General features: G+C 56.8%; 1 protein-coding gene across 1 annotated transcript in view; it reads left to right on the top strand.

Annotated features, from left to right (window-relative positions):
• Positions 1-26,708, top strand: part of LOC144821621 (coagulation factor XI-like) — a 221,585-nt gene that overhangs the window by 68,289 nt on the left and 126,588 nt on the right. Inside the window, exons 4-5 of the mRNA XM_078678859.1 lie at positions 21,407-21,545; positions 22,536-22,648. Of these exons, the coding sequence (XP_078534985.1) occupies positions 21,407-21,545; positions 22,536-22,648 (252 nt within the window). The remainder of the gene's footprint in view (positions 1-21,406; positions 21,546-22,535; positions 22,649-26,708) is intronic.

Below are 26,708 nucleotides of genomic sequence, written 5' to 3'. Positions count from 1 at the left end.
ATCCCGAAGGGCATCACCCGGAAATGGTAGTGACCATCCGGGGTGGAAAACGCGGATCGTTCCTTGGCTCCCTCGGTGAGGGCGATCTGCCAGTATCCACTGGTCAGGTCGAATGTGCGAAGGAAGCGAGCAGCCCCAAGGCGATCGATAAGCTCGTCTGCTCGGGGGATGGGATGCGCATCGGTTCTGGTGACTGCGTTGAGCCCGCGGTAGTCAACGCAAAACCTCAGCTCGGGAACAGCACCGGGGGCGGCTGCCTTCGGAACCAGGACCACAGGGCTAGCCCATGGGCTGTCAGAGGCCTCGACCATCCCGAGAGCTAGCATCTTTGATACCTCGGCCTTGATACAGGCCCGGACTCGGTCAGGGACGCGGTAGGCTCTGTGCCGTACCGGTGGGCTGTCCCCGGTGTCCACGTCGTGGACGCACCAGTTGGTGACGCCGGGGGTGAGGGAGAAGAGGTCCGAGAACTGTCCCAACAACTGGCGACAGTCCTCGCGCTGCTCGGGAGAGAGGGAGGAGGAGAGACTCACTCCCTCTACGGAGCCGTCTTTCTCTCGGGTACACAGGAGATCGGGGAGAGGCTCCGTTTCTTCCTCTTCCCCGTCGTCCGTGGCGAGGAGCAAGCTCAACTCGGACCGGGCGAAGTGGGCTTGAGGCGGTTCACTTGAAGGACCCGCAAGGGGTTCCTGGGGGACTCTACATCGATGAGGTAGGTCACCTGACTCTTGCGCTCTACCACCTTGAAGGGCCCTGTCCACTTGTCTTGCAGGGCACAGGGCTCCACGGGGGCCATCACCCAGACCTGCTGTCCGGGTTGAAACTCGACCAGAGTGGCATTCTGGTCATACCACCGTTTCATTTCTTCTTGACTGGCCTCGAGGTTGGCCTCGGCCAGTTCTCTGAACTTCCTCGTCTGGTTCCAGAGGGCCAGAATGTATCGAAACACATCAGGAGGGGGCTCTGGGGCCGCCGTCTCCCACCCTTCCTTGACCAGGGTGAGGGGTCCCCTGACGGGGTGCCCGTAGAGGAGCTCGAAGGGGCTGAACCCCAGGGACTTCTGGGGGACTTCGCGGTATGCGAAGAGGAGACAGGGAAGGAGGACGTCCCACTTACGCCTCAGGGGCTCTTCGAGACCCATGATCATTCCCTTGAGGGTCCGGTTGAATCGCTCCACCAGACCGTTACCCTGGGGATGATATGGGGTGGTAAATTTGTACGTCACCCGACATTGTTGCCACAGGGATTTCATGTATTTGGAGATGAAGTTGGTCCCTCGGTCGCTGACGACTTCTCGGGGGAATCCCACCTGGGAGAAGATGGCCATAAGGGCCCACCCCACTACGGGGGCGGTCACCATTCGGAGGGGAATGGCTTCGGGGTATCGGGTGGCATGGTCCACCAAGACAAGGATAAAGCGGTGCCCCAAGGAGGTCCGGGGGTCGAGGGGGCCCACGATGTCGATTCCCACCCTTTCAAAGGGGGTACTGACCACGGGGAAGGGTTGGAGGGGGGCCTTGCGCTTCCCTCCGCTCTTTCCGCTGGACTGACACGTGGGGCAGGACTTACAGTGGGCCTCCACATCGGAGCGCATGCCCGGCCAGTAAAAGTGGGTGACTAGGCGGTGATATGTTTTGTCTTGACCCAAGTGTCCCGCCAGGGGCACATCGTGGGCCAAGTTCAGGAGAAAGCCGCGGAAGCGTAGGGGTACCACCAGCATTTGGGCTGACCCTAGCTCGACGGACTTTTGTTCGCTATACAAGAGGCCGTTCTCCCAATAGACAAAGTGGGAGCCGGACTGGTCACCGGCGGCCTGGGCGGCGGCCTGCTGCCGCGGCCCAACCAAGGATGGACAGGAGATCTGTTCTAGGCAGAATTCTTCTCGGGACGGTCCTCCTTCCTGGCGCCACTGGGCCAGCTCAGGAAGATCGTCCAAGCTCGGGGTCGGTTCAACGTCGGGGCCGAGGGGCCCTGCGTCGGGGGGGAAGCTCTCCCCGGGGAATAGCTCAGGGGTCTCAGAGGATTCAGGGACCTCGGGGTCCTCGGGGGTAGCCGGTGCCGCCTCTACGGTCGCCCCTTCGGGGGTGGTCCTTCGGGCGGTCATCGACCGGGTGCTCACAAAGGCCCACTCGGGCAGGCCCACCATCTCCAAGTGGGTCCTTTTCTCAACCCGCTGCCATGGGGAGCTCTCTAGGTCGTTGCCGAGCAGGCAGTCCACGGGCATGTCTGAGCGGACCGCCACTCGTAACTCTCCGGAGACGCCCCCCCATTCGAACGGGACTTGAGCTATCCGGCAGGTGCGGACGGAGTTATCGGCTGCGATCACCCTGCAGGAGATGTGGGGGACAATCTGGGCTTCGGTGACGAGGTGCCGTTTGACGGCGGTGATACTGGCCCCAGTGTCTCGGAGCGCCCCTATGTGGTGGCCATTGACAGTCACCTGCTGTCGGTATTTCTCTGTGTTGTCGGGTAGGGGGGCTCCTGGGACCATCTCCCTATCACCCAGGGAGACTAACATCATCGCTGCGGGGTCCGCTCCCTCGAACTCTTCCTCCCCCTCCTCTTCTAGGGCTACAGAGGCTATGTGGCGTGCTGGGGACCCCGCAGCGGTGGCCTTCTTGAACAGTGGGCATCGGGGGTCATTGGCATAATGCCCTGGTTGCTGGCAATGGAAGCAGGCTTGGCCGACTCGGGGCCCTGGCTTGGCTGGGGGGAACCCTGCGCGCGCTGTGGGAGGCGAGGTGCCGGGCTGGTTTCTGGGGGGACTGCGCGGGGACCCTACCTGGGATCCCCTCGGCCTACTCTGACTCCCCCCTCCCCTCTGGCGGGAAGATCCCTGTTCATTTCGGCCAGAGTCTCCCCCGGGCCCCCGGGGGACTCTGGTGCTCACCCAGCGATCGGCCTCGACGGCCAGCTTCCGGGGGTCAGCTAGCTTGCTGTCCAGTAGGTGCTGTCGGAGTTCCAAAAAGCAGTTCAGAGACAAATGTTCGTGGGCAATGAGGTCGATGAGCCCCTCGAAGGTGGTTACTTTGCTGCCCTTGATCCACCCTTCCAGGGCCCGGCTGTAGAAGTTGACATATTCCACCCATGTGGTGCCGGGGATCTTTTTGCATTCTCTAAAGCGTTGACGGTACATTTCAGGGGTGAGCCCGTACCTTGTGAGGAGGGCCTCTTTCATGTGGCTGTAGGAGGTCTGTTCGGCAGACGGTAGGTCGAGTAGGGTGTCTCTCCCCTCACTCAGGAATCGCCCCCACAGCCCGGCTCCCCAATCTTTCTGAGGAACTCGGTGTGAGGCCATGGCGACTTCGTAGGCCTTGAACCATTGCTGGATATCATCGTTTTTATAATATTCTTTGACCACATCTTTGGGGATGTGGACCTTGAGTTCCACCGGGGAAACGGCCTCTCGGGTCCCCGATGATCTGTTGTCTTCGTTCCGGGCCTTCAGTTCGATCTCCTTCAGGCTGCGCTCGTGCTCCAGCTGGAGTCTCTTCCCTTCGTGTTCTCTCTGGAGTTTCTTCTCCTCCAGTTCTCCTTGCAGCCGCAGCTGCTCGATGGCTAGTTTCTTCTCGGCCAGCTTGAGTTCTCCTTCCATTTTCAGACGGGCTAGTTCTAGCTCATGGTTTCGGTTGCGTTCTCGGTCTGTTAAACCTAAGGTCAAGGGACAATCGATATTTGCCCGGCGGTATCGCCTCTTTAACCCACGAATTATTAATCAATGAAGAGGCAGGCGCTGGAGACGGGAAGGCAGGAAACAAGGTTTATTCTCTCCGGAGGAGAACACATCAGTTCAGACAGCAGGTATCTTCATGAGGTGCTCTAACCGCATCTCTGAGGCCTGGCCTCTTATACGCAGGTTTATTGCTTTATTACATATAACATATTCATGGCAATGCTTTGATGTACGGAAAGACATTCTCGGAACCCCTGCTCCAAGCCCGTTCCCACACACATATACAACAGAAGTCCCCACCCCGGTCACAACAGGTGATGATTATCGCGCAGCTGGACATTCCGCCGATTCACGGAATGTGGGGGTTTGATCGGATCTCATAGGGTGGGGGCTTTGATCAACTCGAGGGTCCTTTGATGAGGGAAGCTTTCTACTGTACGGGGAGGGGCAATAAACAGTATCGGCAGAGCTAGGTGTCGGCCTGGGAACGAGGAAGACAAACGGGCACACAGGAAAAGGGGTTTTGTATCAAAAAGGGCCTGGGACCATAAAAGGAAGGAAGGGAGGTGTCGCGCTGGGGACAGGATGGGGTTCTGAGGCAGAGCTGCGCTGAAGTGGGGTTTATGACCCAAGGCATGTGCGAGCGGGGGTTTGTCAGAGTGCGGGCTTTGTGAGGGAGGAGGGCTATGCCGCGGGCCAGTGGCATGCGAAAAGGGTTTGTTTCTGATCGAGGCACCTAAAATGGCGGGTGCGCACGACAAAAAGTGTGGCATCAGGGAAAAAGGCAAGATGGCGCAGATAATGTTTACCAGACCGTACTAATTTTCCACAGGTCGGTCATCTCTTCTCGAGACAGACCTCTCTCTCTGCTGTGGGTCCGCATCGGGGACTCTGCTCTCTCCTGTTCTGGGGCGTGGGTTTCGGTCAGGGGTGCTCCTTCTCCTTCGACTTCTGTCGGTGCTGGAAGTTGTGCTCCGGCCTCCACCCAGGCTGTTAGGGTTTGTTGAAAGTCTTCTTTGGTGTTTAATCCCGTTGTCGGGATATGGAGATCTTTGCAAAATTGCTTCATCTGTCGGTGCGTATAGTCTTTCAGACGCTCCATCTGGAAGGTAGTCTCGTCGTCCGTGATGCTCATGGTTGTTCTTCGTTCGGGTGGTGTGTCAGTACTGTACGATCCGTAGACGTAGGTTCTTATCGCGACGCTGCCACCAATGTTAGAAGGGGCAATCTCAGAGGGCCAGGTTATGCTCACCCGACCACCCCAAGACCCACCTCTCCCACAGATCTTGCCGAGTCTTATCGTGAGGTCCTCACCGGGGAGGACTTCGAGTCTAGGATCGTACACACTGAGCTCACACCACACTTACGAACGGACACCACAACGTTGAGTTTCAGTAACAAGTTCTTTATAAGCAGTAAAAGAAGGAAGCACTCTTATGTACACAATGATCGAGGGAACACAAAGTCTTTGAGGATTCCGGAAGGGGGAAGCGGGACAGTCTTTAGTCTCTTGGTCAGTACGGGCGTACCTTGCGCACAGCTCTCAATCCTCGAGCCGGGGAGTACGGAAGATGATGGTCGTACTGGCTGCTTCACCTCTGTTGAGTTGGCTCAGGTCGTGATGGTGGTCTCGATGGTCCAGCCGGACTAGAGTACTCCTCGAGCCGCGACGAGGTCAGCAGGGCTTGATCTGGAGAAGTTCGTGAGGAGCCGCGACAGCGTCAGCAGGGCTCGGATGGTTGCAGGTTCAAGCTTGAGCCGCGACAGCGTCAGCAGGGCTCCGGTGGTCTTAGAGAGGTCGAGCCGCGACAGCGTCAGCAGGGCTCCGATGGTTACGAGTTCAAGCTCGAGCCGCGACAGCGTCAGCACGGCTCCGAGGTCTTAGAGAGGATGAGCCGCGACAGCGTCAGCAGGGCTCCGATGGTTACGAGTTCAGCTCGAGCCGCGTCAGCGTCAGCAGGGCTCAGGTGGTTCAGTTCCTTGTTGCGAAGAGGGAGCCGCGACAGCGTCAGCAGGGCTCAGTGAGTCAAGATGAGTCTTCTTAGGGTCAGCCGCGATCAGATCAGCAGGGCTTCAGGTCCAAGATACAACTGCCCTGTTGGACTGGGCCCTTCTGGCAGGTCCACCCCTGAAGTTTTTGCTTGCTATATGTGACCTGGGGATGGTAATTCCCACTCTGAGTGCGTGTAGATGGGTGAGGACTGGCCTCCCATAGGAATGCATGGGGAATGGGTGTGCCCCTGATAGTTCCTGGTGAGTGGGGGGTACCGGCTCGAGTCTGGTATGTATGAACTCGTGTGATAGAATGCTGTAAGATGATGTATGCGACGTGGGTGTGCCTAAAAGAGAAGTGCCACTTCTAGACATCGGTGTGTGTGTGCAGTAAGTATGCTGGTGTGTGATTGGATGAAGTGAGGGAGGGGCTGTGCCTGTATCCTGTATGGGTCTGGGCTGCCCCCCCCAATGCTGGCTCCACCCACCTGGGGTGCGTCTGGTGTCCTAGCCTGGCCAGTAAGAAGAAATTCCTTATAACCAGTTCTAGCTGGTTCTCATCCTGCCTGCCCCTTTTTAGACAAAGTGATCTCCTGTATAAAAGGAGGGTGTGCCCTCTTCTCTCTCTCTTTCCTGCTTGTCCTGACTGGAACCCTGCCAGGGGCTGCTGCTGCGTGGGCTCAGGGTTGGCCGGCCTCCCTGGGCCCTGCCCTGCTCCTGCACTGCTGGGGGCCCTCTTCCCCTTCTGGGAGCTGCTGTACTCCCCCTGAATTCCTGGACTTCCCATGGACCCTGCTTTCTGTGGTTCTAGCGCCTGGGAGCGCTTTCCTGCAGTCCTAGCGCCTCGGGGCGCTTCATTCACGCTTCTAGCGCTGGGGAGCGCTGTCTGGCTGTCCTAGCGCCTTGGGGCGCTCATGCGTGTTTCAAGCGCTGGGAGCGCTATCCTCCACCAGCCGGAGCCCACCCGGCATTTGCCCCGTTCGTGGGAGGGGGCCCGAGCCCCCAGCGAGTGCCTACCTCGCTTGCCCCATTGTTGTGACCCTTATCGAGGGAGCCTACTCCTCGTAATCTTCCCCCCGAGTTCACCGCCGCCGCCCGGGACCCTTTGCGAGGCCCGCCCCCGGGCCGTGCTCTGATTGGCTGCCGGCCCGGGCTGGGCTGATGACGTCTCCCCGGGCCGCGCTCTGATTGGCCGGCGGCACGGGGAGCTGCCGAGGCGGAGGAGAGCGCCCAGCTATGCAGCGGGCAGCGGGAGCCTACTCCGCGCCCCTGCGTCCCCCCACGAGTGCTGCCGCTTCCCCCCCCGGGGCCCCCAGGAGCAAGAGGGAGCCCCGGAGAGCGAGGAGAATCCCGCGCCGACCCGGTGAGTGCTGCGAAGGGGAGGGGCCGTCGGGGCACATTGCCGGTGCCCGGCCCTCCCCTCCAATGATCCTTCTGTTGGGCCCCGATGCCCGTGGGGCCACCAGTGATGCCGGGTCCCCCGAGGGGGCCCCGCCTGCCCCCAACGACGACCCTGAGCCCAGAGAGGCTCCCTCGTGGCCCCGTGGGGCCACCAGTGATGCCGGGTCCCCCGAGGGGGGGCCCCGCCTGGCCGCAGCTTTGTCCTGAGCCCCGAGAGGCTCCATCTGCCTTCGAACCCCCTGAGTCCCGAGAAGCTCCATCTGTCCCCTAGCCCTCGAGCCCCGAGGAGGCTCCACCACGTGGCCTTTGCCCTTCCGAGCCTGCGAGGCTCCGCCCAGTTGTTCCCGAGCCCGAGAGGCTCCACCGTTTGGTGCCTTTTTCCTCAGAGCCTGCGAGGCTCCCCCAATGGCCCCATCCTTGCTCTACAGCTGCCCAGCACTTCGTGGGCAGCTGCTACGTTTAGGTTTATTGTCCCGGGCTACCTGCAGCCTGCCCTGAACATCGTGACATTGCCGGTTGGAAGTACCGATTAATGTTAATGTGATTCTGAAAGTATTACGTGTTGCCTTCTGATGATGCCTCTGTTATGTTATGTGCTTGTCATTCCTTCCCTCCTAAACATCCTAGGTCTCATGAATGTGGCTTCTGGTTAGAGTGAGTTCTACTGCTAGTTCTATTGAGCTCCAGGTGGTGATGTGTTCTAATGCTAGCTCCTGGTGGTAATGGGTTCTAGTGCTAGGTCGAGGAAGCTCCCAGGGGCTACGTGTTCTAATGCCGGTTCCATCATGTGCATATTCCCGGCAGTGGCCCCATGGCGCTGCCCTGTATCTCGTCCCTTGTAAACCCTGCCCGTGCCCCTGGCACCTTGTAAGTTGCGTATTCCTGTCTAAGTGTGTTCTTCAATACAAAAGCTATTTTCATATATATCTTGTGTGGAGTCCTTTTGTGGGGGGGGGGGCCAGGAGGTTGTTGCTGGGGGTGCGTGCGCAAATGCTTTACACATGACCTCCGAGATAGGCCTGACTGCTCGTGCCAAGCTACCAAGGGGGTGAGCAGGGGTGGTCTTGGTGGGTGACTTCCCTACCCTAACTAGAAATGGTGATTTCTGCCTGGCCTTGGCCCAAGCCTCGGCCAACCAGGGATCCCATTTCTAACATGCCCGCTAGTTGTCGGGCGGGCCCAGATATAGTCCATTGGCCCTTTGATGTCCGGACCCTCGCAGGCGGAGGTCTCATGCCCTGGGGGCTGGTCGTTGGCGAGGTCCGGCTGTTGGCTCTTTGATCCTTTGAAAGGATGGGTCCGGGAATTCCCAGAGGCCCAGCGGGTCTGGAGCCAGCACTCGGGGAGGCCAGAGGTGCGATCGAAACTGGCCCACAGGGGAGGGCCAAAGGTGTGACAGACACCAGCCCCTCAGGGGAGGCCGGAGGTGCCATCGAAACTCCCTGGCTTATCTCACTCGGGGAGCCCTTTACCCCCCAGCCGGGACTGGCGCGCCTTTGGAGTCTGGGTTTCGCTGGGGCCGGGGTCACGCTAGGCCCAGGGAGACAGGGATCTCGGGAAGGGAAAATGGCTGCCGGGCCTTGTGGGGCATGCAAGGTTAGGCGCTCGGAGCCGGAGTGGAACGGGATAGGCAGGCCTGGTCGGGGGTTATGGGGATCTGGGCTCAATGGGAGTAGGACGACCTGGCTCGGGGTGCAGGCTACACTAACGGGGATGCTGCGCAGGGGACTCAGGGTACAGGCCTACGCTCACAGGGTGTGGAGGGACAGAGGCGAACCACGCCACGAGGCCGGGTCCAACACTCATGCTCTGCCCTCAGGACGCCCATGCTGTGCCCTCAGAACGCTCCTGCTCTGCCCTCAGAACGCTCATGCTCCATCCTCGGAACGCTCATGCTCCATCCTCAGAACGCTAATGCTCTGCCCTGAGAACGCTCCTGCTCTGCCCTCAGAACGCGCCTGCTCTGCCCTCAGGACGCCCATGCTGTGCCCTCAGAACGCTCCTGCTCTGCCCTCGGAACGCTCATGCTCCATCCTCAGAACGCCCATGCTCTGCCTTGAGAACGCTCATGCACTGCCCTCAGAACGCCCATGCTCTGCCCTCAGAACGCCCATGCTCTGCCCTCAGAACGCTCATGCTGTGCCCTCAGATCGCTCCTGCTCCGCCCTCAGAATACTCATGCTCCATCCTCGGAACGCCCTTGCTCTGCCCTCAGTACGCCCATGCTCCGCCCTCAGAACGCTCATGCTAAACCTTAGAACACCCATGCTCCGCCCTCAGAATGCTCATGCTCAACCTTAGAACGCTCATGCTCCGTCCTCAGAACGCTCATGCTCAACCTTAGAACGCTCATGCTCCATCCTCAGAACGCCCATGCTCCGCCCTCAGAACGCCCATGCTCCACCCTCAGAGCGCTCCTGCTCCACCCTCAGAGCGCTCCTGCTCCACCCTCAGAATGCTCCTGCTCTGCTCTCAGAACGCTCATGCTCCATCCTCAGAAAGCCCAAGCTCTGCCCTCAGAACGCTCATGCTCCGTCCTCAGAACGCCCATGCTCTGCCCTCAGAACGCTCATGCTCTGCCCTCAGAACCCTCATGCTCAACCTTAGAACGCTCATGCTCCACCCTCAGAATGCCCATGCTCCGCCATCAGAATGCCCATGCTCCACCCTCAGAACGCTCATGCTCTGCCCTCAGAACGTCCATGCTGTGCCCTCAGAACGCCCATGCACTGCACTCAAAAACACACATGCTCTGTCCTCAGAACGCCCATGCTCTGCCCTCAAAATACTCATGCTTCGCCCTTAGAACGCCCATGCTCTGCCCTCAGAATGACCATGCTCCACCCTCAGAACGCCCATGCTGTGCCCTCAGAACGCCCATGCTCCACCCTCAGAACGCCCATGATGTGCCCTCAGAACGCCCATGCTGTGACCTCAGAACGCCCATGCTCCATGCTCAGAACGCCCATGCTGTGCCCACATAATGCCCATACTCTGCCCTCAGAATGCCCATGCTCCTCCCTCAGAATGCCCATGCTGTGCCCTCATAATGCCCATACTCTGCCCTCAGAATGCCCATGCTCCTCCCTGAGAACGCCCATGCTCCTCCCTCAGAACGCCCATGCTGTGCCCTCAGAACGCTCATGCTTCACCCTCAGAACGCTCATGCACTGCCCTCAGAAAGCCCATGCTCTGCCCTCAGAACGCCCATGCACTTCCCTCAGAACGCCCATGCTCTGCCCTCAGAACGCCCATGCTGTGCCCTCAGAACGCTCATGCTCCACCCTAAGAAAGCCCATGCTCTGCCCTCAGAACGCCCATGCTCTGCCGTCAGAATGCCCATGCTCTGCCCTCAGGACGCCCATGCTGTGCCCTCAGAACGCTCATGCTCCACCCTAAGAAAGCCCATGCTCTGCCCTCAGAACGCCCATGCACTGCCCTCAGAACGCCCATGCTCTGCCCTCAGAACGCCCATGGTCTGCAATTAGAACGCCCATGCTCTGCCCTCAGAACGCTCATGCTGTGCCCTCAGAACGCTCCTGCTCTGCCCTGAGAACGCTCATGCTCCATCCTCAGAACGCCCATGCTCTGCCCTGAGAACGCTCCTGCTCTGCCCTCAGAACGCTCATGCTCTGCCCCTCAGAACGCTCATGCTCTGCCCTCAGAACGCTCATGCTGTGCCCTCAGAACGCTCCTGCTCCGCCCTCGGAACACCCATGCTGTGCCCTCAGAATGCTCATGCTCCACCCTCAGAACGCTCCTGCTCTGCCCTCAGAGCGCTCATGCTCCATCCACAGAAAGCCCATGCTGTGCCCTCAGAACGCCCATGCTGTGCCCTCAGAATGCCCATGCTCTGCCCTCAGAACACCCATGCTCTGCCCTCAGAACGCCCATGCTCTGCCCTCAGAACGCCCATGCTCTGCCATCAGGACGCCCATGCTGTGCCCTCAGAACGCTCTTGCTCTGCCCTCAGAACGCCCATGCTGTGCCCTCAGAACGCTCATGCTCCACCCTCAGAACGTTCCTGCTCTGCCCTCAGAACGCTCATGCTCCATCCTCAGAAAGCCCATGCTCTGCCCTCAGAACGCCCATGCACTGCCCTCAGAAAGCCCATGCTCTGCCCTCAGAACGCCCATGCTCTGCCCTAAGGACGCCCATGCTCTGCCCTCAGAACGCTCATGCTGTGCCCTCAGAACGCTCATGCTGTGCCCTCAGAACGCTCATGCTGTGCCCTCAGAACGCTCATGCTCCACCCTCAGAAGGCTCATGCTCTGCCCTGAGAACGCTCCTGCTCTGCCCTCAGAATGCCCATGCTGTGCCCTCAGAATGCTCCTGCGCTGCCCTCAGAACACCCATGCTGTGCCCTCAGAACGCTCATGCTCTGCCCTCAGAACGCCCATGCTCTGCCCTCAGAACGCTCATGCTCTGCCCTCAGGACGCCCATGCTCTGCCCTCAGAACACTCATGCTGTGCCCTCAGATCGCTCCTGCTCCGCCCTCAGAACGCTCATGCTCAACCTTAGAACGCTCATGCTCCGTCCTCAGAACGCTCATGCTCAACCTTAGAACGCTCATGCTCCGTCCTCAGAACACCCATGCTCCGCCCTCAGAATGCTCATGCTCAACCTTAGAACGCTCATGCTCCGTCCTCAGAACGCTCATGCTCAACCTTAGAACACCCTTGCTCTGCCCTCAGAACGCCCATGCTCCGTCCTCAGAACGCTCATGCTCAACCTTAGAACGCTCATGCTCCATCCTCAGAACGCTCATGCTCAACCTTAGAACGCTCATGCTCTGCCCTCAGAACGCCCATGCTCCGTCCTCAGAACGCTCATGCTCAACCTTAGAACGCTCATGCTCCATCCTCAGAACACTCATGCTCAACCTTAGAACGCTCATGCTCCGTCCTCAGAACGCCCATGCTCCGCCCTCAGAACGCCCATGCTCCACCCTCAGAGCGCTCCTGCTCCACCCTCAGAGCGCTCCTGCTCCGCCCTCAGAGCGCTAATGCTCCATCCTCAGAACGCCCATGCTCTGCCCTCAGAACGCTCATGCTCTGCCCTCAGAACCCTCATGCTCTGCCCTCAGAACGCTCATGCTATGCCCTCAGAACGCTCATGCTCTGCCCTCAGAACGCTCATGCTCAACCTTAGAACGCTCATGCTCCGTCCTCAGAACGCTCATGCTCAACCTTAGAACGCTCATGCTGTGCCCTCAGAACACCCATGCTCTGCCCTCAGAACGCCCATGCTCTGCCCTCAGAACGCCCATGCTCTGCCATCAGGACGCCCATGCTGTGCCCTCAGAACGCTCTTGCTCTGCCCTCAGAACGCCCATGCTGTGCCCTCAGAACGCTCATGCTCCACCCTCAGAACGTTCCTGCTCTGCCCTCAGAACGCTCATGCTCCATCCTCAGAAAGCCCATGCTCTGCCCTCAGAACGCCCATGCACTGCCCTCAGAAAGCCCATGCTCTGCCCTCAGAACGCCCATGCTCTGCCCTAAGGACGCCCATGCTCTGCCCTCAGAACGCTCATGCTGTGCCCTCAGAACGCTCATGCTGTGCCCTCAGAACGCTCATGCTGTGCCCTCAGAACGCTCATGCTCCACCCTCAGAAGGCTCATGCTCTGCCCTGAGAACGCTCCTGCTCTGCCCTCAGAACGCCCATGCTGTGCCCTCAGAATGCTCCTGCGCTGCCCTCAGAACACCCATGCTGTGCCCTCAGAACGCTCATGCTCTGCCCTCAGAACGCCCATGCTCTGCCCTCAGAACGCTCATGCATTGCCCTCAGAACGCCCATGCTCTGCCCTCAGAACGTCCATGGTCTGCAATTAGAACGCCCATGCTCTGCCCTCAGAACGCTCATGCTGTGCCCTCAGAACGCTCCTGCTCTGCCCTGAGAACGCTCATGCTCCATCCTCAGAACGCCCATGCTCTGCCCTGAGAACGCTCCTGCTCTGCCCTCAGAACGCTCATGCTCTGCCCCTCAGAACGCTCATGCTCTGCCCTCAGAACGCTCATGCTGTGCCCTCAGAACGCTCCTGCTCTGCCCTCGGAACACCCATGCTGTGCCCTCAGAATGCTCATGCTCCACCCTCAGAACGCTCCTGCTCTGCCCTCAGAGCGCTCATGCTCCATCCACAGAAAGCCCATGCTGTGCCCTCAGAACGCCCATGCTGTGCCCTCAGAATGCCCATGCTCTGCCCTCAGAACACCCATGCTCTGCCCTCAGAACGCCCATGCTCTGCCATCAGGACGCCCATGCTGTGCCCTCAGAACGCTCTTGCTCTGCCCTCAGAACGCCCATGCTGTGCCCTCAGAACGCTCATGCTCCACCCTCAGAACGTTCCTGCTCTGCCCTCAGAACGCTCATGCTCCATCCTCAGAAAGCCCATGCTCTGCCCTCAGAACGCCCATGCACTGCCCTCAGAAAGCCCATGCTCTGCCCTCAGAACGCCCATGCTCTGCCCTAAGGACGCCCATGCTCTGCCCTCAGAACGCTCATGCTGTGCCCTCAGAACGCTCATGCTGTGCCCTCAGAACGCTCATGCTGTGCCCTCAGAACGCTCATGCTCCACCCTCAGAAGGCTCATGCTCTGCCCTGAGAACGCTCCTGCTCTGCCCTCAGAATGCCCATGCTGTGCCCTCAGAATGCTCCTGCGCTGCCCTCAGAACACCCATGCTGTGCCCTCAGAACGCTCATGCTCTGCCCTCAGAACGCCCATGCTCTGCCCTCAGAACGCTCATGCTCTGCCCTCAGGACGCCCATTGTTAGAAAGGCGATCCCAGGGGAGACAGAAATTGTCTGACTGACCACCCCGAGACCCACCTCTCGGTATGGAATTGGCCGAGCGCCGTCGAGAGGCCTCCTTGGCGAGGCTCCTCTCCTACTATCGTAACAACCGAGCAATCACACCACTACAGAGGGACACCACACGAGAGTAGATTTAAGGGTCTTTATATAAGAATAAAGGCAAGTTTCCGCAGCAATATTTTCAGGGGGATCGGGGGATCCTCAAAGGTCTCAGTATCAGGGGGAAGGGGGTAACGGGACAATCTTGGTACCAACTGGTACTAGGGTACCCTGAGCACAGCTCTCAATCCTCGAGCTGGGGGGAATACAAGGAGCCGCGATGTCGTCAGCAGGGCTCTGAGGATGGTTGAACTTGGTCGGGCCGCGACAGCGTCAGCAGGGCTCCGAAGATGGTTCAGCTTGGTCGAGCCGCGACAACTTCAGCAGGGCTCTGAAGATGGTTTAACTTGGTCAGGCCGCGACAGCGTCAGCAGGGCTCCGAGGATGGTTCAGCTTGGTCGAGCCGCGACAATGTCAGCAGGGCTCCGAAGGTGGTTCAACTTGGTCGGGCCTCGGAACGCTCATGCTCCATCCTCAGAACGCCCATGCTCTGCCTTGAGAACGCTCATGCACTGCCCTCAGAACGCCCATGCTCTGCCCTCAGAACGCCCATGCTCTGACCTCAGAACGCCCATGCTCTGCCCTTAGAACACTCATGCTGTGCCCTCAGATCGCTCCTGCTCCGCCCTCAGAATACTCATGCTCCATCCTCGGAACGCCCTTGCTCTGCCCTCAGAACGCCCATGCTCCGCCCTCAGAACGCTCATGCTCAACCTTAGAACGCTCATGCTCCGCCCTCAGAACACCTATGCTCCGCCCTCAGAACGCTCATGCTCAACCTTAGAACGCTCATGCTCCGTCCTCAGAACGCTCATGCTCAACCTTAGAACACCCTTGCTCTGCCCTCAGAACGCCCATGCTCCGTCCTCAGAACGCTCATGCTCAACCTTAGAACGCTCATGCTCCATCCTCAGAACGCTCATGCTCAACCTTAGAACGCTCATGCTCCGTCCTCAGAACGCCCATGCTCCGCCCTCAGAACGCCCATGCTCCACCCTCAGAGCGCTCCTGCTCCACCCTCAGAGCGCTCCTGCTCCGCCCTCAGAGCGCTAATGCTCCATCCTCAGAACGCCCATGCTCTGCCCTCAGAACGCTCATGCTCTGCCCTCAGAACCCTCATGCTCTGCCCTCAGAACGCTCATGCTATGCCCTCAGAACGCTCATGCTCTGCCCTCAGAACGCTCATGCTCAACCTTAGAACGCTCATGCTCCGTCCTCAGAACGCTCATGCTCAACCTTAGAACGCTCATGCTGTGCCCTCAGAACACCCATGCTCTGCCCTCAGAACGCCCATGCTCTGCCCTCAGAACGCCCATGCTCTGCCATCAGGACGCCCATGCTGTGCCCTCAGAACGCTCTTGCTCTGCCCTCAGAACGCCCATGCTGTGCCCTCAGAACGCTCATGCTCCACCCTCAGAACGTTCCTGCTCTGCCCTCAGAACGCTCATGCTCCATCCTCAGAAAGCCCATGCTCTGCCCTCAGAACGCCCATGCACTGCCCTCAGAAAGCCCATGCTCTGCCCTCAGAACGCCCATGCTCTGCCCTAAGGACGCCCATGCTCTGCCCTCAGAACGCTCATGCTGTGCCCTCAGAACGCTCATGCTGTGCCCTCAGAACGCTCATGCTGTGCCCTCAGAACGCTCATGCTCCACCCTCAGAAGGCTCATGCTCTGCCCTGAGAACGCTCCTGCTCTGCCCTCAGAACGCCCATGCTGTGCCCTCAGAATGCTCCTGCGCTGCCCTCAGAACACCCATGCTGTGCCCTCAGAATGCTCATGCTCTGCCCTCAGAACGCCCATGCTCTGCCCTCAGAACGCTCATGCTCTGCCCTCAGGACGCCCATTGTTAGAAAGGCGATCCCAGGGGAGACAGAAATTGTCTGACTGACCACCCCGAGACCCACCTCTCGGTATGGAATTGGCCGAGCGCCGTCGAGAGGCCTCCTTGGCGAGGCTCCTCTCCTACTATCGTAACAACCGAGCAATCACACCACTACAGAGGGACACCACACGAGAGTAGATTTAAGGGTCTTTATATAAGAATAAAGGCAAGTTTCCGCAGCAATATTTTCAGGGGGATCGGGGGATCCTCAAAGGTCTCAGTATCAGGGGGAAGGGGGTAGCGGGACAATCTTGGTACCAACTGGTACTAGGGTACCCTGAGCACAGCTCTCAATCCTCGAGCTGGGGGGAATACAAGGAGCCGCGATGTCGTCAGCAGGGCTCTGAGGATGGTTCAACTTGGTCGGGCCGCGACAGCGTCAGCAGGGCTCCGAAGATGGTTCAGCTTGGTCGAGCCGCGACAACTTCAGCAGGGCTCTGAAGATGGTTTAACTTGGTCAGGCCGCGACAGCGTCAGCAGGGCTCCGAGGATGGTTCAGCTTGGTCGAGCCGCGACAATGTCAGCAGGGCTCCGAAGGTGGGTCAACTTGGTCGGGCCTCGGAACGCTCATGCTCCATCCTCAGAACGCCCATGCTCTGCCTTGAGAACGCTCATGCACTGCCCTCAGAACGCCCATGCTCTGCCCTCAGAACGCCCATGCTCTGACCTCAGAACGCCCATGCTCTGCCCTCAGAACACTCATGCTGTGCCCTCAGATCGCTCCTGCTCCGCCCTCAGAATACTCATGCTCCATCCTCGGAACGCCCTTGCTCTGCCCTCAGAACGCCCATGCTCCGCCCTCAGAACGCTCATGCTCAACCTTAGAACGCTCATGCTCCGCCCTCAGAACACCTATGCTCCGCCCTCAGAACGCTCATGCTCAACCTTAGAACGCTCATGCTCCGTCCTCAGAACGCTCATGCTCAACCTTAGAACGCTCATGCTCCGTCCTCAGAACACCCATGCTCCGCCCTCAGAATGCTCATGCTCAACCTTAGAACGCTCATGCTCCGTCCTCAGAACGCTCATGCTCAACCTTAGAACACCCTTGCTCTGCCCTCAGAACGCCCATGCTCCGTCCTCAGAACGCTCATGCTCAACCTTAGAACGCTCATGCTCCATCCTCAGAACGCTCATGCTCAACCTTAGAACGCTCATGCTCCGTCCTCAGAACGCCCATGCTCCGCCCTCAGAACGCCCATGCTCCACCCTCAGAGCGCTCCTGCTCCACCCTCAGAGCGCTCCTGCTCCGCCGTCAGAGCGCTAATGCTCCATCCTCAGAACGCCCATGCTCTGCCCTCAGAACGCTCATGCTCTGCCCTCAGAACCCTCATGCTCTGCCCTCAGAACGCTCATGCTATGCCCTCAGAACGCTCATGCTCTGCCCTCAGAACGCTCATGCTCAACCTTAGAACGCTCCTGCTCTGCCCTCAGAACGCTCATGCTATGCCCTCAGAACGCTCATGCTCTGCCCTCAGAACGCTCATGCTCAACCTTAGAACGCTCATGCTCCGTCCTCAGAACGCTCATGCTCAACCTTAGAACGCTCATGCTGTGCCCTCAGAATGCTCATGCTCCGTCCTCAGAACACCCATGCTCTGCCCTCAGAACGCTCATGCTCTGCCCTCAGAACCCTCATGCTCTGCCCTCAGACCGCTCCTGCTATGCCCTCAGAACGCTCATGCTCGGCCCTCAGAACGCTCGTGCTCAACCTTAGAACGCTCATGCTCCGCCCTCAGAATGCCCATGCTCCACCCTCAGAACGCCAATGCTCTGCACTCAGAATGCCCATGCTCCGCCCTCAGAACGCTCATGCTCTGCCCTCAGAACGCCCATGCGCTGCCCTCAGAACGCCCATGCTCTGCACTCACAACACCCATGCTCTGTCCTCAGAACGACCATGCTCTGCCCTCAGAACGCCCATGCTCTGCCCTCAAAACGCACATGCTTCGCCCTCAGAACGCCCATGCTGTGCCCTCAGAACGCTCATGCTCCATCCTCGGAACACCCATGCTCTGCCCTCAGAATGACCATGCTCCACCCTCAGAACGCCCATGCTGTGCCCTCAGAACGCCTATGCTCCACCCTCAGAACGCCCATGATGTGCCCTCAGAACGCCCATGCTGTGACCTCAGAACGCCCATGCTCCACGCTCAGAACGCCCATGCTGTGCCCTCATAATGCCCATTCTCTGCCCTCAGAATGCCCATGCTCCTCCCTCAGAACGCCCATGCTGTGCCCTCAGAATGCCCATGCTCTGCCCTCAGAACGCTCATGCTCTGCCCTCAGAATGCTCATGCTCTGCCCTCAGAACGCTCATGCTCTGCTCTCAGAACGCCCATGCTCTGCCGTCAGAACGCCCATGCTCTGCCCTAAGGACGCCCATGCTGTGCCCTCAGAACACTCTCGCTCTGCCCTCAGAACGCCCATGCTGTGCCCTCAGAACGCTCATGCTCCACCCTCAGAATGCTCCTGCTCTGCCCTCAGAACGCTCATGCTCCATCCTCAGAAAACCCATGCTCTGCCCTCAGAACGCCCATGCACTGCCCTCAGAATGCCCATGCTCTGCCCTCAGAACGCCCATGCTCTGCCCTCAGAATGCCCATGCTCTGCCCTCAGAACGCTCATGCTGTGCCCTCAGAACGCTCCTGCTCTGCCCTCAGAAAGCCCATGCTCTGCCCTGAGATCGATCCTGCTCTGCCCTCAGAATGCCCATCCTCTGCCCTCAGAACGCTCATGCTCTGCCCGCAGAACGCTCATGCTCTGCCCTCAGAACGCTCATGCTGTGCCCTCAGAACGCTCCTGCTCTGCCCTCGGAACAACCATGCCGTGCCCTCAGAATGCTCATGCTCCACCCTCAGAACGCTCCTGCTCTGCCCTCAGAGCGCTCATGCTCCATCCACAGAAAGCCCATGCTGTGCCCTCAGAACGCCCATGCTGTGCCCTCAGGATGCCCATGCTGTGCCCTCAGAACGCTCTTGCTCTGCCCTCAGAACGCCCATGCTGTGCCCTCAGAATGCTCATGCTCCACCCTCAGAACGCTCCTGCTCTGCCCTCAGAACGCTCATGCTCCATCCTCAGAAAGCCCATGCACTGCCCTCAGAACGCCCATGCTCTGCCCTCAGAACGCCCATGTTCTGCCCTCAGAACGCCCATGCACTGCCCTCAGAACGCCCATGCTCTGCCCTCAGAACGCCCATGCTCTGCCCTGAGAACGCTCCTGCTCTGCCCTCTAAACTTTTCTGCTCTGTCCTCAGAACGCTCCTGCTCTGCCCTCAGAACGCTCATGTACTGCCCTCAGAATGCTCATGCTCTGCCCTTAGGACGCCCATGCTGTGCCCTCAGAACGCTCCTGCTCTGCCCTCAGAACGCTCATGCTCCATCCTCAGAACGCCCATGCTCTGCCCTGAGAACGCTCCTGCTCTGCCCTCTAAACGCTCCTGCTCTGCCCTCAGAACGCTCATGTACTGCCCTCAGAACGCTCATGCTCTGCCCTCAGGACGCCCAAGCTGTGCCCTCAGAACGCTCCTGCTCTGCCCTCAGAACTCTCATGCTCCACCTTCAGAACGCTAATGCTCCACCCTCAGAACGCTAATGCTCTGCCCTGAGAACGCTCCTGCTCTGCCCTCAGAACGCTCATGCTCTGCCCTCAGAACGCTCATGCTCCATCCTCAGAAAGCTCATGCTCTGCCCTGAGAACGCCCATGCTGTGACCTCAGAACGCTCCTGCTCTGCCCTCAGAACGCCCATGCTCTGCCCTCGGAACGCTCCTGCTCTGCCCTCAGAACGCTCATGCTCTACCCTGAGAATGCTCCTGCTCCACCCTCAGAACGCCCATGCTCTGCCCTGAGAACGCTCCTGCTCTGCCCTCAGAACGCCCATGCTCCATCCTCAGAACGCTCATGCTCTGCCCTCAGAACGCCCATGCTGTGCCCTCAGAACGCTCCTGCTCTGCCCTCAGAACGCCCATGCTGTGCCCTGAGAACGCTCCTGCTCTGCCCTCAGGACGCCCATGCTGTGCCCTCAGAACGCTAATGCTCCACCCTCAGAACGCTCCTGCTCTGCCCTCAGAACGCCCATGCTGTGCCCTCAGAACGCTCCTGCTCTGCCCTCAGAACGCCCATGCTGTGCCCTCAGAACGCTCCTGCTCTGCCCTCAGAACGCCCATGCTGTGCCCTCAGAACGCTCCTGCTCTGCCCTCAGAACGCCCATGCTGTGCCCTCAGAACGCTCATGCTCCATCCTCGGAACACCTCCCAGAACAAAACGCAACCCAACGCAGTACAAGCGATGCGGTGCGTTGCGTTACATTTCTTACACAAGGTGGCACAAATCGCTCCTTCTGTGGCTTTGTAAATATCTACTGGTACTTTGTGTCGTGGCTGCACCACTAGAGTGGCACAATCACGACGCAAGCTCCTAGTAAATCTGGTGTTGTTCCTAGTTTCAAAGAAGGAGGGGTTGCAATCTCCACGGTAAGGCGTGAACCGTAGGCAGAAATACAGGTATGAAGAGTAAGGCAGTTAGGCAGACCTGGAGAGCTGGCTACCCTCAGGGAGAGTGAGGCTGCCCTCAGGGAGAGGGAGGCTACCCTCAGAGAGAGGGAGGCTACCCTCAGGGAGAGGGAGGCTACCCTCAGAGAGAGAGAGAGTACCCTCAGGGAGAGGGGAGCTACCCTGAGAGAGAGGGAGGTTACCCTCAGGGAGAGAGAGGCTACCCTCAGGGAGAATGAGGCTAGCTTCAGGGAGAGGGAGGCTACACTCAGGGAGAGGGAGGCTACCCTGAGAGAGAGGGAGGCTACCCTCAGGGAGAGAGAAGCTACCCTCAGGGAGAGGGAAGCTACCCTCATGGAGAGGGAGGCTGCCCTCAGGGAGAGGGAGGCTACCCTCAGAGAGAGGGAGGCTACCCTCAGGGAGAGGGAGGCTACCCTCAGAGAGAGAGAGAGTACCCTCAGGGAGAGGGGAGCTACCCTGAGAGAGAGGGAGGTTACCCTCAGGGAGAGAGAGGCTACCCTCAGGGAGAATGAGGCTAGCTTCAGGGAGAGGGAGGCTACACTCAGGGAGAGGGAGGCTACCCTGAGAGAGAGGGAGGCTACCCTCAGGGAGAGAGAAGCTACCCTCAGGGAGAGGGAAGCTACCCTCATGGAGAGGGAGGCTACCCTCAGGGAGAGGGAGGCTACCCTCGGGGAGAATGAGGCTAGCCTCAGGGAGAGGGAGGCTACCCTCAGGGAGAGTGAGGCTGCCCTCAGGGAGAGTGAGGCTACCCTGAGAGAGAGGGAGGCTACCCTCAGGGAAAGAGAGAGTACCCTCAGGGAGAGGGGAGCTACCCTGAGAGAGAGGGAGGCTACCCTCAGGGAGAGGGAGGCTACACTCAGGGAGAGTGAGGCTACCCTCAGGGAGAGTGAGGCTACCCTCAGGGAGAGAGAGGCTACCCTCAGGGAGAGAGAGGCTACCCTCAGGGAGTGTGAGGCTACCCTCAGGGAGCTGTACTTAAGAGAAAGGAGAGCTCCCGCGCTCTGTGATAACTCTCTCCTCTCGTACAATTTCAGAGTGTTACCCGGAACTCTTCCGTGGCATGGAGTTCCCAGGCCATAACGTCCTGATACTTCAGAGGCAAACCGCCGAAGAGTGCCAGGAGGCTTGCACCTTGTACGAAGACTGCGAATTCTGCACCCACGATGGCTTAAGGTAGGTGGAACCACAGCAGAAGTGGCGGGGCTCAGGTCGAAACAAGGGCAGCGGAGAGGGGGGTCCCTTGCGGAAGGCGCCGCAGAGGAGGATAGCGCCCTCCTGTGGAGGCGTGGGCAGTAACTTGGGGTCCACAGCAGGGGGCGAGTCAGACTCAGTAATTAGTGGTGCATTCGTTCAGGTTAAACAGCAGTGGTGGGTGCTAACCCTCTCAGTGGAGCGCCTCTTGTTTCATTTTCAGTGGCCGGTGCCCTCTTGGTGGAACTACGACAGTGAGTGCTCCACCTCTTAACTCGGGGGGTTTATGTGTCGAGAGAACTGAGAAATCCATGTGGCGGTGGATATGTTGAACCCCGATATTTGGATGGTTTAAATTATTAATGTATAACCCCTGTCCTGAGGAGGCCTAAGAAGGAAAGGCTGAAACGTGGTCACGTCGACACTTCTAAGGAGGAGTCATTGGAATTGTAGTGATTTGCGGATTTGTAGAGTGTCACACCACAATGAGGTGTTCTAGTTGACTAGCCTTGAGTGTGCCACTTAGACTACCTCTAAATGGTCCTTCCAGAATTGTAGGGGGGACACTAGTGAGAATTGTTTTAGGGTTACTGTGTTATGTATTTTTGTTTTTTTGTATGTACAGAATCTTGTAATCTATGTCATTTCTGTGATCACTTCATTGTTATGTGCGTCATAAAATGTTTTGATATATTCCTCAAGAATAAAAAAAAAATGTGCTCTGCTCAAAAATTGCTCTGTATTTATTCCTTTATACCATTTTCTATTGTATAAAACTAAGTCCCATCCCCAGGTATAAAAGGGTTATTTGGGTATACCCCATTGAGCTTGACTGTTGTTCTGGTGTGACGTGCTGTTTCTGACGTTGCGATGGGGATGGCACTTGCAGTCAGCGAATGCGTCATTTGCAGCTTGATGTTTGCTCAATGGCCTTCTCTTAAACTGTTATGCTCTGTCTAATTTCTACCTCAGCAAATTATGTTTACTGAAGTCCCGCACCAAGCTTGCAGGCCCGACGAGCATCGCGATGGTCCACGGAGTCATTTCTGGATACACTCTGAAGGATTGCCCTCCGAGCCATGCCTGTAAGTCCCCCTTCCTCTCTTCAATGACTTGTTCAATCAAATATTGATCCAGTTGAAGGGGAGAACTGTGTTTGCCTCTAGAACTGGATGAAGATTGTAAAATGAAAGGACAAGAAAGAAATTCAGACTCCAGTAAAGCTTCTCATCTCCATTACTTGATGATGGGTCACACATGGTCCTACCCAGAACTTTACCTAGCGAGAGAAAGACCATAGAGCCACTTACTGTGGTCTTTAAGAGGGAATGCTAACTCATAACAGGTCCATCTACTGGTGGACGCCTCAGATCCAAAGACCTTGGTCTTCACCTGCAGAGAGTAGCATCGTATTCACCGGCAGAGATAGACGTCAGATCCAGTCGTCTGATGGCTTAAGCCATGGAGACACTTACCTCAGAGTAAACGGGTGAGCCTATCACCATCTCCCCTCCTCAGCCTTTTCATTGTATTACTGCCATCAATTCTGCTCAATGCAAGATTTCATCATTTCAGTCCGTAAATCCGACTTTAAGTTCCCACATACGTACCTGGCTATCCATCAGCGACTTCTAGAATCCACACAGTATTAGATCATAGATCCTTCCATCATAGGATCGCTCAGCTGCTTCTAAAATCCACTCTCTTATAATTTCCTGATAATTTGACTGCTGCATCCGTTGACAACTCAAAGAATCCACACTGTTCTAAATCACAGATCCCTCCCACACGCTATCCATCAACAGCTCATAGGATCCACACTGCTCTAAATCACAGATCCCTTCCACACACTATCTGTAAACAGGTCCTAGGATCCACACTGCTCTAAATTACAGATGCCTTCCACACACTATCCATCAACAGCTCATAGGATCCACACTGTTCTAAATCACAGATTCCTTCCACACGCTATCCATCAACAGCTCATTGGATCCACACTGTTCTAAATCACAGATCCCTTCCACACGCTATCTGTCAACAGCTCATTGGATCCACGCTGTTCTAAATCACAGATCCCTTCCACACGCTATCTGTCAACAGCTCATTGGATCCACACTGTTCTAAATCACAGATTCCTTCCACACGCTATCCATCAACAGCTCATTGGATCCACACTGTTCTAAATCACAGATCCCTTCCACACGCTATCTGTCAACAGCTCATTGGATCCACACTGTTCTAAATCACAGATCCCTTCCACACGCTATCTGTCAACAGCTCATTGGATCCACACTGTTCTAAATCACAGATCCCTTCCACACGCTATCTGTCAACAGGTCCTAGGATCCACACAGCTCTAAATTACAGATCCCTTCCACACGCTATCCATCAACAGCTCATTGGATCCACACTGCTCTAAATCACAGATCCCTTCCACACGCTATCTGTCAACAGGTCCTAGGATCCACACTGCTCTAAAATACAGATCCCTTCCACACGCTATCCATCAACAGCTCATTGGATCCACAAGGTACTAAATCACAGATCCCTTCCACACGCTATCCATCAACGACTCATAGGATCCACACGGTTCTAAATCACAGATCCCTTCCACACGCTATCCATCAACAGCTCATGGAATCCACACTGTTCTAAATCACAGATCCCTTCCACACGCTGTCAACAGCTCATTGGATCCACACTGTTCTAAATCACAGATCCCTTCCACACGCTATCCATTAACAGCTCATTAAATCCACATGAATCTAAATCACAGATCCCTTCCACACGCTATCCAACAACAGCTCATTAAATCCACACGAATCTACATCACAGATCCCTTCCACACGCTATCCAACAACAGCTCATTAAATCCACACGAATCTAAATCACAGATTCCTTCCACACGCTATCCATCAGCAGCTCATTGGAGCCACACGGTTCTAAATCACAGATCCCTTCTGCACTCTATCCGTCAACAGCTCATTGGATCCACACTGTTCTGAATCACAGATCCCTTCCACACGCTATCTATCAGCAGCTCATTGGATCCACACTGTTCTAAATCAAAGATCCCTTCCACACGCTATCCGTCTACAGCTCATTGGATCCACACTGTTCTAAATCACAGATCCCTTCCACACGCTATCCATCAGCAGCTCATTGAATCCACACGGTTCTAAATCAAAGATCGCTTCCACACGCTATCCATCAACTGCTCATAGGATCCACACTGTTCAAAATCACAGATCCCTTCTGCACGCTATCCATCAGCAGCTCATTGGATCCACACTGTTCTAAATCACAGATCCCTTCCACACGCTATCCATCAACAGCTCATAGGATCCACACTGTCCTAAATCACAGATCCCTCCCACACGCTATCCATCAAAAGCTCATAGGATCCACACTGTTCTAAATCACAGATTCCTTCCACACGCTATCCATCAACAGCTCATAGAATCCACACTGTCCTAAATCACAGATCCCTTCCACATGCTATCGGTCAACAGCTCATAGGATCCACACTGTTCTAAATCACAGATCCCTTCCACACGCTATCCATCAACAGCTCATAGGATCCACACTGTTCTAAATCACAGATCCCTTCCACATGCTATCCGTCAACAGCTCAAGGAATCCACACTGTTCTAAATCACAGATCCCTTCCGCACGCTATCCGTCAACAGCTCATGGAATCCACACTGTTCTAAATCACAGATCCCTTCCACACGCTATCCGTCAACAGGTCATAGGATCCACACTGTTCTAAATCACAGATCCCTTCCACATGCTATCTGTCAACAGCTCATAGGATCCACACTGTTCTAAATCACAGATCCCTTCCACACGCTATCCATCAGCAGCTCATTGTACCACACGGTTCTAAATCACAGATCCCTTCCACACGCTATCCCTCAACAGCTCATAGGATCCACACTGTTCTAAATCACAGATCCCTTTCACACGCTATCCCTCAACAGCTCATAGGATCCACACTGTTCTAAATCACAGATCCCTTCCACATGCTATCCATCAGCAGCTCATTGGATCCACACTGTTCTAAATCACAGATCCCTTCCACACGCTATCCATCAACAGCTCATGGGATCCACACTGTTCTAAATCACAGACCCCCTCCACACGCTATCCATCAGCAGCTCATAGGATCCACACGGTTCTAAATCACAGATCCCTTCCGCACGCTATCCGTCAACAGCTCATTGGATCCACACTGTTCTGAATCACAGATCCCTTCCACACGCTATCCATCAGCAGCTCATTGGATCCACACTGTTCTAAATCACAGATCCCTTCCACATGCTATCCGTCAACAGCTTATTGGATCCACACTGTTCTAAATCACAGATCCCTTCCACGCGCTATCCATCAACAGCTCATAGGATCCACACTGTTCTAAATCACAGATCCCTTCTGTACGCTATCCGTCTACAGCTCATAGGATCCACACTGTTCTAAATCACAGATCCCTCCTGCACGCTATCCGTCAACAGCTCATAGGATCCACACTGTTCTAAATCACAGATCCCTTCCACACGCTATCCATCAACAGCTCATAGGATCCACACTGTTCTAAATCACAGATACCTTCCACACGCTATCCATCAACAGCTCATGGGATCCACACTGTTCTAAATCACAGATCCCTTCCACACGCTATCCATCAGCAGCTCATAGGATCCACACGGTTCTAAATCACAGATCCCTTCCGCACGCTATCCATCAGCAGCTCATAGGATCCACACGGTTCTAAATCACAGATCCCTTCCGCACGCTATCCGTCAACAGCTCATTGGATCCACACTGTTCTGAATCACAGATCCCTTCCACACGCTATCCATCAGCAGCTCATTGGATCCACACTGTTCTAAATCACAGATCCCTTCCACATGCTATCCGTCAACAGCTTATTGGATCCACACTGTTCTAAATCACAGATCCCTTCCACGCGCTATCCATCAACAGCTCATAGGATCCACACTGTTCTAAATCACAGATCCCTTCTGTACGCTATCCGTCTACAGCTCATAGGATCCACACTGTTCTAAATCACAGATCCCTCCTGCACGCTATCCGTCAACAGCTCATAGGATCCACACTGTTCTAAATCACAGATCCCTTCCA

This window comes from Lissotriton helveticus, chromosome 2_2 (genome assembly GCF_964261635.1).
Source record: "Lissotriton helveticus chromosome 2_2, aLisHel1.1, whole genome shotgun sequence".
NCBI lineage: Eukaryota > Metazoa > Chordata > Amphibia > Caudata > Salamandridae > Lissotriton > Lissotriton helveticus.
The sequence above is the reverse complement of the archived record's forward strand: the minus strand, read 5'-3'. Positions and strand labels throughout refer to the sequence as shown.